Source organism: Thermobia domestica, chromosome 9 (genome assembly GCF_964235325.1).
Source record: "Thermobia domestica chromosome 9, izTheDome1.hap1.1, whole genome shotgun sequence".
NCBI classification, from domain to species: domain Eukaryota; kingdom Metazoa; phylum Arthropoda; class Insecta; order Zygentoma; family Lepismatidae; genus Thermobia; species Thermobia domestica.
The window spans coordinates 74,156,146-74,173,208 of record NC_137462.1 but is presented as its reverse complement, the minus strand read 5'-3'; the positions used below and the strand labels follow the sequence as shown (position 1 = coordinate 74,173,208).

At 35.8% G+C, this 17,063-nt stretch overlaps 1 protein-coding gene across 1 annotated transcript in view; it reads left to right on the top strand.

The window, feature by feature from the left end:
• Positions 1-17,063, top strand: part of sad (Cytochrome P450 family protein sad) — a 95,810-nt gene that overhangs the window by 57,527 nt on the left and 21,220 nt on the right. The window contains exons 2-3 of the mRNA XM_081771363.1: positions 11,318-11,490; positions 15,082-15,285. Of these exons, the coding sequence (XP_081627489.1) occupies positions 11,318-11,490; positions 15,082-15,285 (377 nt within the window). The remainder of the gene's footprint in view (positions 1-11,317; positions 11,491-15,081; positions 15,286-17,063) is intronic.

The following is a 17,063-nucleotide window of genomic DNA, read 5'->3' as shown; positions in this document are numbered from 1 at the left end:
ATTTGAGGACCACGAATTCAATAGAAATATTTTTAAACATATGCGACCATGGAGTGCCTATAAAAATTTATCTAAATTTGGGATTATTTAAGTATACCAACTTTGGTTTAATTTTCCTCGTGACTTCATGGACGAATATGTTTAAAAATAGTTCAATTGGATTCAGGATTCTGATATATAAATCAGTCACCATGTTTGTTACTTAATAACTCGTGAACTACCCGGCCGATCTCGATCAAATTTGCAACATAGATGAGATTCGGGCCTGGGATGGTTTTTCATCTTTCACTTGAGCGATGCAATTTAGAGGGCGAGATATTTAAAAAGAATCGAAAATGACTGATATTAGTGTCGAATCCATAGTTTTCTGGGTCTCTGAGATGAACAGTGACACTTCCGATACCGTTTAAATTAAAATTCAGCCCTTTATGTCCAAAATGAAACGTATTCCCCACGTGCGAAGAACAGATAATCTGCTAGCTATTATTAAAAAAAAAAAAAAACACGATTATAAAGGTATCTAAGCGTGGGCACCTTTTACTAGTAGCATGATCGTTTTTTTTTAAGAAAATATTTCTTTCAGTATCAATGTTACAAAATATTGCTTGACTTCTATCATAGCAGCACAGCTTGTTCAACTGCTGACATTTCAAAATATAGATATCTCAGAAATTGAATTGGCTTTATTTTCTTGCCTATGTTGAAATTTTTGCTCTTTTCTACACATTACCGTTCATTGGGAGGGGACAAGCAAACCTAGGTCATTAGATATTTCTTACTACTTGTGTCAATTGGAAAATCTTTAAGTAAAAAGTTTGGCAACGACTGAAGATTGTTGGAAATCTGAATTGTCGTGAAAGGTAGATGACCGATAAACTGGTCACTACCACCAAAATGGAAAGGCTAAAGACCACGACCTTTTCCATACACTTGTTGTCATTTTATTTATTTATTCACTTTCTTTTTTGTGTTGAACAGTTATATTTATTATCTTGTTTTTCGGAGGACGAGTAAGGTATTGCATACAACTGCATTTTCCATGTAGGGACTGGTTTTACTATAAAGGGTTCTATGTCTCTTGTGGGTAACAGTGTAGTCGAATTCATGCAAGTAAAATTCTGGTGATCGAAGGGAAAAGGACTTTTGTATCGAGATTTCAGATTTGTCCCACACCACCTGCACAACACATTTATTATTATTATTATTATTATTATTATTATTATTATTATTATTATTATTATTATTATTGAAGATTTGACAATTCTTCATGCTATAACTAAAATCACAAAAGTGATCACGTATGACCAACGAAAGAGAAAGTGGGGGCTTGAAGAATACAGGGTTAATGAAGGTAAACAAGATTGGAAACAGGTCCGGACCCTCGCCCCCTCCCCCCCCAAAAAAAACTTTCTAACTGAGCATACATTTGTACACTTGCTCAATAAAACTTTAGCAGGGAAATAATTGATGTAGCATCAACATTTGATTCTACACTTAATCTGTATTCTTTCCCTTATAAAAACAATCCACTTCTATCATTTTTATCTGAAAATATAGGTAGAAGTATTTTAGAATTACTTATCGTGTTTTCGGCTGCTCAATAATACCCGTTCAATACTACATAGATGTAGTGGAATGTAGTATTGGACCCCCCTAATAAATATTCCTGGACGCCCCTGATTGGAAACCTCTGGTATGTTGTTACATTTTTCTTCCAGCCTATATCCCTGTATATGAACAAACTAATCAGATAAGGACTCAGAAAAAATAAAAGAACCTTGTTTATTGAATTATATTCGTATTATTTATTGTAAGTGTTGTTTACGCTGAAACCAGTAAGATCCTTGAACTCTGATTATATTATTCAATCTTTTTAATGTTAAACTTCGAAAAGAGTTGATATACGTATCATTTATGAAACACGATACTACGTAAGTCATGTAGTAAAGGTTAAGTTATGCAATTATTCCAAATCACTTGTTAATTAATTTACTAACGGGCTACTATCTGACCTTAATTAAATGTCATAAGTTTTTTTTCCTGTCTTTTAAAAACATTATATATGATGGGGAAATAATGATTAAACTTAATGAACTTGAAGATAATAGTAAAAACAAAAAGATTCGGGAGATGTATAAAGAAACTGGCGATTTTTTTTAAAAAATGCTGTTAACCTCGCGTTTATATATTAAAGGCGATGAAACAATTCTCAGTGATACAGATACAATTTCAAATAAATTGAAACAGCCAAAAATTAATGTTTGTTAAGAATGGGGAAATGCACACAGCAGAACCGTATATTCCAGAACCTAACCGAACAGAAATAGAAATTGCTATAAGGAAGTTAAAGAAACACAAATCCCCGAGTGTAAACGAAATTTCGGCTGAGTTAATTTTAGCTGGAGGGGAAAAGTTATGGAACAAGATACACGAACTTATTCTCCTTATCTGGAACAAGGAGGAATTGCCACATGAGTGGAAAGAATGAATCATTGTTTCAGTTCACCAAAAAAGCGATAACACTGATGGTAATATCGAAACACCTCTTTTCTGTCAGCATCCTCTAAAATACTCTCAGACATTGTTAGCAAGAACGATCCGATATGCAGATGAAGTAACTGGAGATTATCAATGCGGATTTAGACAAAAATCGATCAACTATCGACCAGATATTTACCACTCGACAAACACACGAAAAAAAAAAATGAGATTGCAATACTCCGGTACATAAATTATTTATTGATTTTAGAGAGGTCTACGAGTTAGGTAGGAGGGAAACATTGTACAACTTTCATACAAAATTTAGAATACCGAAAAAGCTAGTTAGATTAATTAAGATGTGTTTAAATGAATGTCAAAGTAAAGTTCGAATAGCAAAATTCTTGTTCACGAGATTTCATATCAAGAATGGCCTGAAACAGACAGATGCGTTGTCGCCATTATTTTATAACTTTGTTCTGGAGTATGCTATAAGGAAAATCAAAGACATCAACCTCAACCTAGAGCTGAATGGTATTCACCAGGTTGTGGCGTTTGTTAATGATATAAATATAATAGACGATGACAGGAGAACACTAGAAAGAAATGTAGAGGCCTTATTAAACGCTTGCATGGACATGGGCTTAGAAGTAAATGCAGATCAAATTAAATACATGGAAATTCGCCGGGAACGCAATTCTACAGATTATAGATGCGTTAGTGGGGCTGCGGTGGCTCAGTAATAGAGCCCTGTCCCCGCCCCCGCCAAGTGAACTTTGTGGTGGACAAACACCGTGTGCGTGTGTTTCCTCGAGGTTCTCCCGTTTCCTCCCGCTTTCTTCACTCCACCATTTCATTCATTACTCATCTTCACAACTCAAAGATTTCATTTTTATAGATGCGTCAAAATATCAAACAATACTTTCGACAAAGTAGATACTTTTAAATATCTAGGATCAATGTTAACAAACCAAAACCATATCTATGAAGGAATTAAATGGTGACTGAAAGCAGGAAATTCGTGTTATTATTCAGTTCAAAATTTCTTTTCGTCGCGATTCTGTCAGAATTCAAGTTTAAAATATAAAACTATAATCATACCTGTTGTTCTGTATGGTTGCGAAACATGGTCACGTATTGTGAGGGAAGAACGCAGACTGAAAGTATTTAGAATAAAATCTTGAGACGAATAATCAGATCCAAGAGGAACGGGAATGGGGAATGGCGGAAACTTCATAACGAGGAGCTACACAATTTATACGGTTTACGAAACATTGTTAGGGCCATCAAGTCTAAGAGCCTCAGGTGGGCAGATCATATAGCCCGAATGGAAGAAAGTAGAAACGCTTTCAAAGTTTTAACTGGAAATCCAATCGGAAAAAGATCATTAGGAAAATCTAGGCGTAAATGGGAAGGCAATATTAAGATTGGATCTCTCAGAAATAGGAATACAAAATATAAATTTAATCCAGTTTAACTAAGGATAGAAGTGAGTAGAGACCTTTAGTGAATGCGGCATTGAACCTCCGGGTTCCAGAGGCCATATAATGTTACTTAGCAAATGCATTATAGTGTACTGTGGTCTATGAGAGGAGATCGGAATTCTGGAAATGCGTTAGCAACAGTTACTCTCGTTATGTCACTACTTGAAGCTGCTGCCCCAATATGGACAGCAGTGAGTAAGCTGTGGCCATGTCTTTAAAGGCAGACATAATACGTCAGCAATTGGGTTCGGTAATATATGGTGAATCTCTACCGTAATTAGAGGAAGTTCCGTATTGCTTAGATGATCCTACCGGGGGGATGTCAATATACTACTTAGAGGGGAACTGAATGGCGACTCGGGAAAGGTTCCGATCCCAGGGATCTGAGTCAAGGTTTCCGATTCCACTGGAAATCTTTCCGGAATAAGGGCTGGCGTCAAACCCAATTGATGACAGAACATGTACCATTGGATCCAGGATGAGATACGGGAGTATCTCGATGTGTTTGCGGTACCTTTATGCGGAAGGAAATTGCCATTAAACAGTAAAAGTAGACAGGATCGGGAATGGACAAGCCCCTTCGGCCTCGCCTTGGACTCCCGGATTGAGTTGGACTCTGTCGAGCTGTGGTCAAACCGTGGGATTCGGTAGTTAATGCTTACACTAGCGGGAGGTAAGCTTGCCGTATAACATCCGGACACAATGCCTGCAGAGCATGAAAGGACCTGACTTGCTAACTCCTGGCACGAAAGACTTTGATCTGGCCGCGCAATAGGCGTACCCCACTCCCTGAGTGTGAGGCCGAGGTTATTAGCTAAAAGCAAAACCAAGTTGAGGACAAATCTTGAAGGTGCATCTCGGGCATAAGGACCGACACAGTCCAATGATTAAGAAAATACGGGCCAGGTGTTTAACGGTACCGGTGCATTAACAAGCCCTGTAGCCGTAGTTCGTTGTTAGTGAAAGGTGTACACGGCGGTAGACTATCTGATTTCTGAATTCATGAATTCAAGAAAGCAAACCCCAAACGGTGCAGAACTCAAGGAGAAAATTAAATGTATAATCAATGAGCAAGTATGTGAAACCGTTATAATAAATATCATCGAGGAAGTGAAGTCCTGCAGAGCAAGTCGTAGGGAACATATACCGAACAACATGTTTTATTCTCAAATCAAAACCTTTATCTGTTGTAATGATGTAAAAATATTTGTCAAAATTTTGTAAATCCATATCTATATATTATATGGATTGTCCATAATTATGTATGATGTTTCAAAGACTGAGGTAAAGAAACGAACAATTTGAACATAAACACAATACTCTTATACCTTCCCTTACAAGAATTTTAATCTCTTTTCCATGGCATGGTCCACCAATGCACGATAGAAATTGATATATACCTGGAGACGAAGCAACTTGAGAGACCCGAACTGGTATCCTGTGGAACTCTTCTGTAATACTTTCCCGTAGTTCGGCCAAATTGCGTATGTGATGTTGATACATTTTGTCTTTTTAAAAAGTCAGGTGGTTTCAAATTGAGAGATCGAGCTGGACGCTCCACAAACCCACGTCGACTGATCCAGCGGTTCGGAAATGTTTCGTTCAGCCCCACCGTTCTGCCAACCTGTCTGGCATACAATAACGGTTCTAAGTTCAGCGATCGTTATCGCCACTCTCAAGCTACACAGTGTTGCCATATTGAAACTTTTTATCCAAAAATTGCAAATACTACTGTGAGTCAAATATCATATACATAACTATGGGCCACCCTGTTTAGCAAGATTTAGCTCGTGATAGTCATTCCATGAATGGGGCTTTATTCTAATGTTCGATATATGACAATTAAAGAAATATTATGCAAGCTAACAGTTAAGTACTGTTATCAGTGTTGTAAAATCAATAATGGTTAGATATATTATGTGCTGTTTATCATTTGGTTAAAGAATAATTATCTGAAAAATATAAATCATTCGGAATATTAGATTCCACGAATAGCTGTTACACAATTCTTAGAAGTTGTTAATAATGATTTAGGAAAAATTTTAAACTTTATTATATTCATTCCATGTAACTGGATTCAATGCAATATTTATTATGACACGAACCATTTGTTTCTAATTGAGTTTTATAAAATATTTATAGTGTCTTATTTATTTTTTAAAATATTTAAAATTGAAATTATTATTTCATAAAACAGTCAAAATAAAGTATAAAGTAGCTTTTCGTCGCATCTTGTCTGCTTGTTGTCTTCTTGCATTGAACATTAGTTAAAAAAGAAAAATAAGAGAGAGAGAGAGAGAGAGAGAGAGAGAGAGAGAGGTAACACACAGACACACAAAGTATAGTTGAACATCTAAAACAAATATACAGATAGATTACATATATATAACAGATTTTGTAATGTAATAAGGTAAAGATTATGCGTAGAAATCGTAATAGATATATAGATGCAAGGGCGCCCATGTTGTGGTTTCAAAGGGGGGGGGCAAGTATAAGCTACGTTTCAAAAATAGTTTCAAACTTTGCTGTAACTAATGTAAAAATTCTATTAGATTTTCGATATTCTGAAGTACAATTTCCTCTAAGGGGGGTCGAGCGCCCCACCTTACCTCCCCCCTGATGGGCGCCCTTGTATAGATGTATTGCCTATATAAACAAATGTAATTATGTTTGACTGCTAACACCTCCTATAGACAGCTGTACCTATTTTTGGTACAGTCCGCAGCAAAAAACCTGCAACATGAGCATGCAAGTTTATTGTGAAACTAAGCCTGACAGCGCAAGGAATCAACATAACGTTAAGTGGCACGAATCACGCGTGGAGAGACCTCGGCGATCTCAACTGCACACTTATTTTGAAGCAAAAGACTTCGTCGTTTCACAATCAACTTACATGCTCATGTTGCAGTTTTTTGCTGCGGACTGTACATCAGTAAACCTTGACTTAGGATTTTAGCACATTTTCGACAAGGAGGAGATTGAATGAAATGTAAAAATAATCGAAAATTACCAGTATTTAGTGTCCAATCATTGTTTTCCGGGTTGCAGAAATGATTAGTGGTACTGCTGATTCTGTTCGAGTCTAGACGCATCCCAATTGGCATGGAGGTGAGAGTGGGAAGAGATGTCATATAAAAATAATCAAAAACGACCGATGTTAATGTCCAGTCTATATTTTTTTTTCTCAGAGATCAATAGTGGTTCTCCCAATGCCATTTAAGTCCAAATTTATCCCCCGCGTATCCTAAGGAGGAAGGGGTTCAAATTCTTCATATAAACTTACTCTCCCCATGTGAAGGACCAAAATATCAGCTAGTAATAGAATATCATTGATAGGCTTCAGTTATTTTTATAAAATCTAACATGTATGTTTTCCCATTAATACCAATATGAAATTGAGGGAAAATTATATACTATATATATATATATATATATATATATATATATATATATATATATATATATATATATATATATTTAAAAAAATACATATTGTATAAGTATTGTTTATATACAAAAAACTGATGATAAATTTGCTTTTGAAGGGAAGAAGGGTTGAGTGGTCCAGAGAATATTATGATTAATAAAAGTGATTCCCACTTGAGAAACGCTGTTTTACGCCATTCGATCCAGTGGTGATTTCAGGGTGTGGCCTAGGATGGATTGCTCCTGGAACTATAAAATTCGTCCCTAAAGCCATATGGATTACTCGTATTTTACCCCCAACCCCTATATTAAAATTTCCTTCCCTACGGGGAAAATCTAAAATCATCACTTAGTCGACAATGCCAGGCGGTGAGAGAAAAATTTGTACACTGAAGTTGAGCTTGAGGTTTAGAAGTGATAATCCCTTCGTGTGGTCACTCACTACTTTTCCAAATCTTCTTACGCGCAATGTCAACAAAATACCTTTTCCCAGCTCACTTCATTCAAATGTATGTTAGTTGTATGCTCTGACCAAGATAAACAAAGAATCCATTTAGGAAGGATTTCGAATATTTTCTAGACATACAAGGTCACCATTTAAAAAAAAGAAAGAAAGAAACTGTTTGGTTGTTCACTGCTGACTGACCACTGGCAAATGACGTCATAGTTTCCGGAAAACTTTAAAAGTAGCTGTCAGTCGTACACTACATTGATTTCAAGCAACATTTTAGCGGCGTCTATATTTAGCACATTTCCAAAAACTACTCTTAAGTCAGTGTTAAAGGAAAAACATTATTTTTCTTTTTTATTCTTGCAAGAATAGCATTGAAGTTTCTTTACATCGTTGACATTCCAAATAAACGAATAAATATTCTCACGAATTATGTATATTCTAATAAGGAAAACAGAAATAGTATGTTTTTTTTTTTCAGGATTTTAAACTATTTTTTTAAAAAAAACGTGATATACTTCTTTTCTTTCTTTGTCAACAAAGCCTTTGAAGTACCTATATCTGTAAGATATTTAGATTATTTTTTTTAAGGCCGAGAATAATTTTAAAATTAAATGCATGTTGGTTAGTCTTTCAATGTTCTTTCTATCTATACAGGGTGTTTCAAAATGAATATCGGAGGTTTAAGGTTTTGTAGTATTTATTACAATTATAAATATCACATTAAATGAAAGAGTAACTCAGTTTCGTACGCACGCATGTGCATGCACGGTTTCCTCTGTCTGTCGTTAGAAAGCACTAATATCAAAGATGGCGACTAGTGAGCAGAAAGTTTTTTGTTTTACATTTCACAAAGACTGAATCTGTAGTTACAGTGCAACCGTCTGTATGGACAATTTTAAGGAGACACTTTACAACTACGTCCTTATCATTTGCAGTCGCTAAGAGGTCTAAAGCCTAGAGACTGCAGTTTACGAGCCAACTTTGCAAATTAAACGTTGCGGCATGATAATGATATTCTGGATCGTATCGTCTTCAGTGATGAATCGACATTTCACCTAAATGGCGATGTATACACCCATAATGTTCTCATCTGGGAGTCAGCAAATCACCACGGGATGGTACAGTTGCAACCAGACTCCCCTAAATTGAATGTGTTCTGTGCCATATCCCGGCGGAAGATTTATGGGCCTGTCTCGCCTACCGACTCGATATGTGTCGTGTGACGAATGGTACTCACATTGAGCACTTGTAGCAAAAACTGTTTGAGTTGTTCTTTTATTTGGTGTATTATTTATAATTGTACGTTAAATATAATAAATACTACAAATTCTTAAAACTTCGACATTCATTTTGAAACACCCTGTATTATTTATCCTGAAAGATATTCATTTCTCAATTTCTTTCCCCAGGCAAAAGTTCCTAGCCTCGTTAATTACACGAATAAATTAATAATTGCCTAAAATAGGCTTTCTCAGCCTATTTCGTATCATGACTCTTTTGTTACATCCTCTTGCCAGCGACCACTGTAATTAATTTCCGGTTTGTTATAAGCTTCATGATGATTACTGCTTGTCGCTTATTAAGCCTAATGAAATCACAGCAAACTCAGGTTTCACATTAACTTTCAGTTTGAATTATATTACTCAGTGTTCGAAGTGGAAAATAAAAGGAGAGGCGGTATGTTTTATTACGATTTTAACTCGACATGCCGGCTATCTAAATGTTGAAATACAATGAGGGTATGTTGCCTAAAAGATTTCATTTCTATTTACATAATGACTGAAAACCACTAGAGCCTCTCTTTTAGTAACGGGGGAGGCATGGAGAGACTTTGATCCCTTGCCAACAACTTTCTGAAAAGAAAATTTAAAATATTCCCTTATATTGTATTATAAAGAATTATACATGAAAATGTTCAAAAACCGAGTTTTTTTTATTAACGATTTCCTGCGGGAAAGCTCCGGACCCCCCACTCGACTGAGATGTATTCCAAAGCGCCGGAAGAATCATTCCCACAGCAGACAACTCCTAAATCTGTTCATGCTCAAAACACGACATTTGTATGAATTAAGACAAGAAGACACACACGTACATACGAAAGAAAAAATTGAATATGGCACATCAAAATATAAACCAAATGAACCTCTGAAGACACCTACCTCACTTTAAAAACAAAAAGTAAGAAAAAATAACTTAAATGTCGGTGTTGTCAACTTAGAAATTATTTCTACATAAGAAATAAAATCTTTTTACGCGCAAAGCTATTTGTCAATTATTGTGTATAAAAATGGATTTATTAAAGGTGTTCAGCATCTACTCTCCGGTGACGGTATGTTTTGATCACTAAATAACCACAGACGGTATGCCTTCATCACTGAAAAACCAAAAGTGGTATGGCATACTACCGCATACCGTCTCGCTTTGACCATTGCTATTACTGTATGCAGTTTTTCTTGTATTTCTGTTCCTTGTATTATGCTGTTTTTCACCAGTTCTATTCCTCGTTTATTCCATTTTTAAACGATTCTTTGTTGTTTAACATTCTCCGCTGAATTTGGCAATAAGTACCGAAGTATGATGAGCAGGAATTTATTTTTTTTTTTTTACATAGTTCCAGGTTCCCAAGAGTAAATAATATTTCTGGCTCTGTCCTTCTATTGATTAAAAAAAAAAACTAAATAGCCTATTATTATTTTCGATTCCAATATTAGATTCTCATAGTTTGTAAGTCTGCTACAGATTCACACTGTGAAACTAAACCAACTTCCCTTTTCTTAATTAATTATTAATATAAACCATGTGCGTCTTGTTACAAATTTCTACAATGGCAAACAACAGAGACACTAGCGACACACTAACGACGAAGAAACACCATCGCAGTGAAGCAGCTACAAAACTAGGAAGATCACAGGAACTTGACTGGTCACCTCCATTCCTTTAGCTTGCTTGGAGCTCTAGCGGCTACCCAAAACCTTTAGCTTGCTCGGAGCTCTAGGCCTCCTTTCTTGCATACTTAGTTTGTTTAGAATCGTGTAAAACTCCGAACCTCAGCCACCCTAGTTGCATGGAGCTTTGTGGCTTTCAAACGTCCCTCTGCTTTGGAGCATTAGGAATCCTAAATCCACTCCACCTAGCTTGATTGGAACTTTGTAGAGATTCTTCCCTAAGGTGCTTGGGGCCTTGAAATACTTCTTTTTACTCAGTATTAGTAAACTATTTACATTAAAAGAATTGTTATTACAGAATTTATAATAAGGAAATTTCTACAACAAAATTCAATAATAGTAAAATTTCAACAACAACAACAACAACAATAATAATAATAATACTATTATTTCCTTGTATAATTTAACTCTACCTATACCTGCATAAGCAGAACTTTACAATATGCTTATAGATGTATTTACAATATGGCCTATTAAGATGACTTGATTTGAACAAAATTATGAATTAACTTTTCTGCTTTTCCTTTCAGGGACGGAGAAGAGTGGCTCCATTACCGGAAGCTAATGAACCCATTTCTTCTTAAGAGTAATAGTTTTATCTCATCAACAGCCGGCATCCAAAGAGTAGCCGATGATTTTATTTCAAGATGGTGCCATCAGACTATCAATTTAGAACAAGAATTATACCGATGGTCACTGGACAGTAAGTTCAAATTCTATAATTATATTCATTGGTTGTTTTGATACATGACTATTTTAGCGCTGAGCTGCATTTTTAGTATTTTGTAATGGAGTACAAAGAATCTTGTCAAGTTTGTACACATTAAAATGCTATGTTTGTTTGTTGTCTATTCCGTTTTAGTAGGATATGATATCTCGGAAAGTACGAGCTCTAGAAGCATGTAGTTTTCGCTGGTCGTATGCACATTTGCCAGTTGTCATTCAAATTAAAAATAAAAGTACCCTTACTTTTCATTCGAAGTTTTAGGAGTCGTTTCGAACACGCAAAATTTACAATATTTTTAGTGGCTTATGCATATCCTTCAACAATATGCAACACTCATCACTTGAATGTATTTTGGTTGCTTGTAAAACAGGATAAAATGCCATTCTATGGAACCTTTTAACATCCAAAGAACGAGAGTCATTCGTTTTTTCAAGTAACCTCGTATGCAAAAGTGTTTTGTGATTGCTCGTTGCAATGTTTTAGGAATTATATTTCTGAGCATTACTGGCACCTATGATCTATCAAACCTCTCATGTATAAGTGATAACCATCGGTATTCAGACTACCCGGAGAATTGGGGAACGAAGAAGGGAATGAGGAAGGAAGGAAGCGGCCTGGCACCATGTTAAGTGCCATCCTGTCATTTCCTGTAGGAAATCCAGATAAAACCTCTATTAGAATGGATTTTACTATCAAGTTTTATACCTTTCCGACCGAATGTTCCCACCGGGAAACGAACCACTAATACAAAAGGCAAGACCCTCAGCGACTCCGCTACATGGGGCCACTCCTTGTATAATACAAGCTTCATCGCGCTTGCAGACTGTGACTCCTATTTACTCATAGGAAGTGCAGGTTTCACAGAAATCAGTGATAGTTTTCTAGCGAGGCTATGGTGGCTCAGTGGTATAGTGTTCACCTCTGATGCTTGAAATCTCTGGTCCGATCCCAGCTCGCGTCAAGTGGGCATTGTGGTGGACAAACACCGTGCGTGTAGGTTCCCCCTATTCCTCCCACATCCTTCATTCCACTACTTCGTTCATTTCTCATAATCACTTTCTCCTTTAGCCTACACGCCATATCCATGCGACGTACAGCTAAAAGTTTTTGTTTCATTTTTTTTAATTCATGGTCACATATTCTGCAGGCGCGATGTCAAAGCATTTTTGCTTACGATTATACAAAGAATATAAAGTCGATATTTTAATACAAGTAACTGATATGTCCGTCCTTCACTTGTCTCTAAAGGGACTTGTACAGACATAGTGAGGAAGTAGGAAGGAAATTCATGCTCATATTAGAATGATGCGCTGTGTAGAGTCAGCTAGTCTACATATTAAAATGTTGTGGCTAAATTCTTTCGGCAGTGAGATCTCGAAAGCCACGAGTTCTCTCTGGTCAATTTCAAATTTCGTATAGATTGTTAGTTCTCGTTGAAATTTTGGTCGTCTTGAGCCCACAAAATGAATACTGTCGTTGTAGCGTTACTAAGGTTCGATATCCTTGTGTTAGGTAACCAGTAGAAGAGTTATGTATGACGGATTGACAAACATTGCAGGTGTTTTCTTGAATCTGAATACTAAACCTATTGCATGTTGGCAACTTCAAAGGCCTGTAGAGGCGCAATGAGACGTACTCGGTTATAGATTTGAGAGAGAGAATGGAAAGGAGATTCATACTCATAAACATGATGCACTATGTAGACAGCACAAATTCAGCTAAATATTATTATTTTTAAACAAGAAATTTTCGACAGCGTCCTTACCCTCTTCTACAGATTGTCTTCTAGAGACAAGTGGAATTGTTTCAGGAATAAATTAGGTTATGAAAATATAAGGCAATCATAGAATGAATTTACCTACAAGGAATTAGAAAAATTAATTTGGTATGTGTTGAACTGTTTGTTACTCTTTCATTTTAGCTATAATCTGTTGCACAGTTCCGAAACGAACTGTTAGCAGATCGTAATATATATTCAAATTCTCTAAATTTTCAGTTAGGTAGTCATGATATGTACTGTAACAAATACTTGTAATTTTCCTAAGAAAGTACTTTTTATATGTGTATTTATACAGATATAATTATAACGGTCTATTATTTCATTCAATGTCTAAGATGACCCATATCTATATTAAGGATCCTTTTTATATTAGACTAATTTAAGCGTGAACATGGTTCACATCCATGGGCTGCGTTGGCTCAATGGTAGAGCGCTCAACTGTGGTGCTTGGGATCCCTGGTTATATCCTAGTTCGCGCCAAGTGCCCAATCCCATTCCTGCGTTTCCATGAGTGCACAGTGACTTTTGGGACCCTGTTTAATTGTGAACAAGGTACGCACACATACACAGTGTGAGAGGGTTTTCTCAGGATTCTCCTATTTTCTTCATTCCACCATTTCGTGATTATCATAATGACCTCCCTTAGCCTCGGAGTGTGAGTCCTTCAACTTAAAAAAAAAAAAAAAATGTAGTAGTTCACATACAGTGTGTGACGTTTCAATACTATAGCAATATCTTCATTGTTATGGAATTTGGCCAATGCATAATTCGGACTTTAAAAGTTTCTTCTCAAACTGATGCCATCGCAACCCAGAAGCTAAGATATTTTCATCTCTTCAGTGGGGTATATGTTTTTTGATTGTGGTTCTTGTGTTAATCTTTGCGACCTCGATACACGTCCCTTCATATTGGTACACGTCAGGTAGCTTTTTTTTTTTTTCCGAGTGAGACTGTAAAGTCATTTCAGGTTTTGCTTTGGGGCGGCAAACCTTCTAGGGCCATAGGTAGTAGTACGGTTTTTTTTTTCGTTAGTATATTACTGTACTAAAACTCGGGGAAGATGAGTGGGCCTTCCTGAAACTCAAACCAACAAGTCTTGTGATATGCTCTTACAAATCGTAAAATATCGTGACGGAGAAATTCTATAATAATAGTTACTGAAAGTCGCTTATAATTTGTCACGATTTCATTATATATACAATTGTACAATATTTAACATAGAAAAAAATTTACACTAGTATTACAAGACTAGTAGTTTTGAGAAATAAGCCTCTAATTGTTTTTTTTTCTCAATTACTTAGTCAGTAAATTAATTTTAAGAATTTCCTATAAAACGAGGAACTGTCGAAAATTTGTTGTTTGGGAAAATAAGTGCAAATAAGGCATTACAGATCCATAGTAAATGAGTTCTTTAAAAAAATAGTCTGCTTACACTGCCCCCAACATTTTTGGTAAGACAATGAAGAACGTTAAAAAAGTAGAAACTGAGATATCATTTCAACGTTTATTTGATAGGACTAAAAAGTCTGGGAAACATCAGTGAACGTTTCTAGCCTTGCATTTCAACTTTGAGACAATTTGTTAAAATAAGTGTCATATTGATCACATATCTATGCTCATACAAGATTAAAATAATAATAATATAATAATAATATAAAATTTTTCCAAGATTGTCGGATTGAACTTTAAACTCTTCGTTTGTAATATCAACTTGTTACCAATGGCCCATAATACCATGTTTTGCTATACTCAACATGCTTGTTATTATGTGTGTTGAATTTTTTCAGGTCTGATAGCTGTACTTTTGGGATCTGACTATGAACACCTTGCACATCCACTAGAAGCAAAGTTATCTAGATGTTCCGAAGTCGTGCATCAAATATTCCAAAAGACGTCCAAACTGCAGCTAATCCCTGTCAAATATTACGCAGCTGTGAGATGGCCGGCGTGGAATAGTTTTGTAAGAGTTGTTGACGAAGCACTCGAAATTTGTAAGTATTTTGGCCATTATAATGATAATTTTGAACTGTGTAATTTAATATGCATGCTGTAGGTTCATATGACAAAGTGGTTCCTTTTACGTTTTCTAATTTTCGTTTGGTAAAGATATGATATGGCCAAAAAATTAGAGCGCGTGGTCTTAGATTACCTACGGTGTTAATTTTTTCTTGTGGCTTTTCCTTTAACATGAAGGGTTAATTGAATTCCTTTAGTTTACCTAAACTTTATATTGTAAGAATCCATATACCCACACATAGTGAAAGCTACATGTTTTCACTACAAAACACATGTTTTAATAATTATAAACAAATAGTGACAGGCGATTCTCCTCCTCTACACCTCCAAGACGTAACGAAGAGGATTCGGAGAACTACGAAGAAAGCCGACAACCCCTTTACAAGCCCTCCCTCCAAGAGGATGACTATAAAAGAGGACAACGAGATGAAGAAATTATCAATTCAGTGCTGATCGCTCAGGGCTACGGAGACTTCCTTTCATATCTACTCCGGGGCTGCTATGAGCTATGGAGTATAACCAATTCCGTCTGAGACCGCTGTGGCTTTAAGACAAATATCCTTTATTCCTGAGGCCACAACGATAGCCGAGGGACTTTGCACTTATTGTACCCTGGAACATTTAAAGACTTAGAGAAAAGACATACAATAACTTTTTAAAAGTTTTATAAATTTTATAATAAAAAGGTGAAGGGTTAAAATTCTCGAGTACGTTATTGATACTCTACCTACAGAACATTGCAATATATTTGCTCTGTCTGTCCGTTTGGCAGCCAAAAAAAGAATCTTGAACTAATGATGGATCAGAATGAACTTTGGTTGGGATGTAGTAGAGGATCGAAAGTTATAAATAGTTCGTTGTTGGTTATATTCAAATCGGAAGTGGTAGAAATAAACTATTTCCGTTATAGAGCATAAAAGATAATATGTAGCAAGAAGCTGTTTTCTACAATCGATTAAACGTTCCAAGAATATAATTATTCACCATCCTTAACTAGATACTTAAACCGGAAGTGATAAAAATCCATTATAACTTTCGACTTCCATATTGGTTCACATAAATGGAAAACGATAAGAGAGAGAGAGAGAGCGAGAATTGTTTTAATTTGGAATAGATTTAACGTTTCAAGAATAATGTGCAACCTTTTCTTTTAACCCTCTACTTAAATCGGAAGTGGTAAAATTAACCACTTCCGGTTTGAACTTAAATTATCATAGAATAAAAACCATAGTAGATAGCGAAAACAGGTTTTTCTGCAATCAGTTAAGTGTCCCAAGAATATATTCCGTCTGCACTCTAATATGTCTACTAAAACCAGAAGTGTTAGAAATCTACCACTTCTGGTTTCAATATTAAGAAAATATCACGCCATATAAGCCAAACTTCATTTGTTGTATACGTGACACAGTTACTTGTTATTTCAACGCACATGAGACATTTCTATTGTCCCTGCATCCATATTTTCTGAATAAATAAGTATTAATGAAGAACACAAAAGTTTCTTCGTGATCTTATTTATTGTTACGTATTCAGTCGTATATTCCATCCAACGCCATTTAAGCTTGTAGTATCATCATCATCATATTTTTAGTGTTCTCTCACTGACAGATTCCAGCTATTCTTTCCGTATTTGCATTTGTTACAGTATAATCATATGCTATATTATATGCATATCATATCCATACCCACATTTCGAATGCTTCCAGTCCTTTTTCATCACTTGTGCGTAATGTCCATATTTCTGCCCCGTACG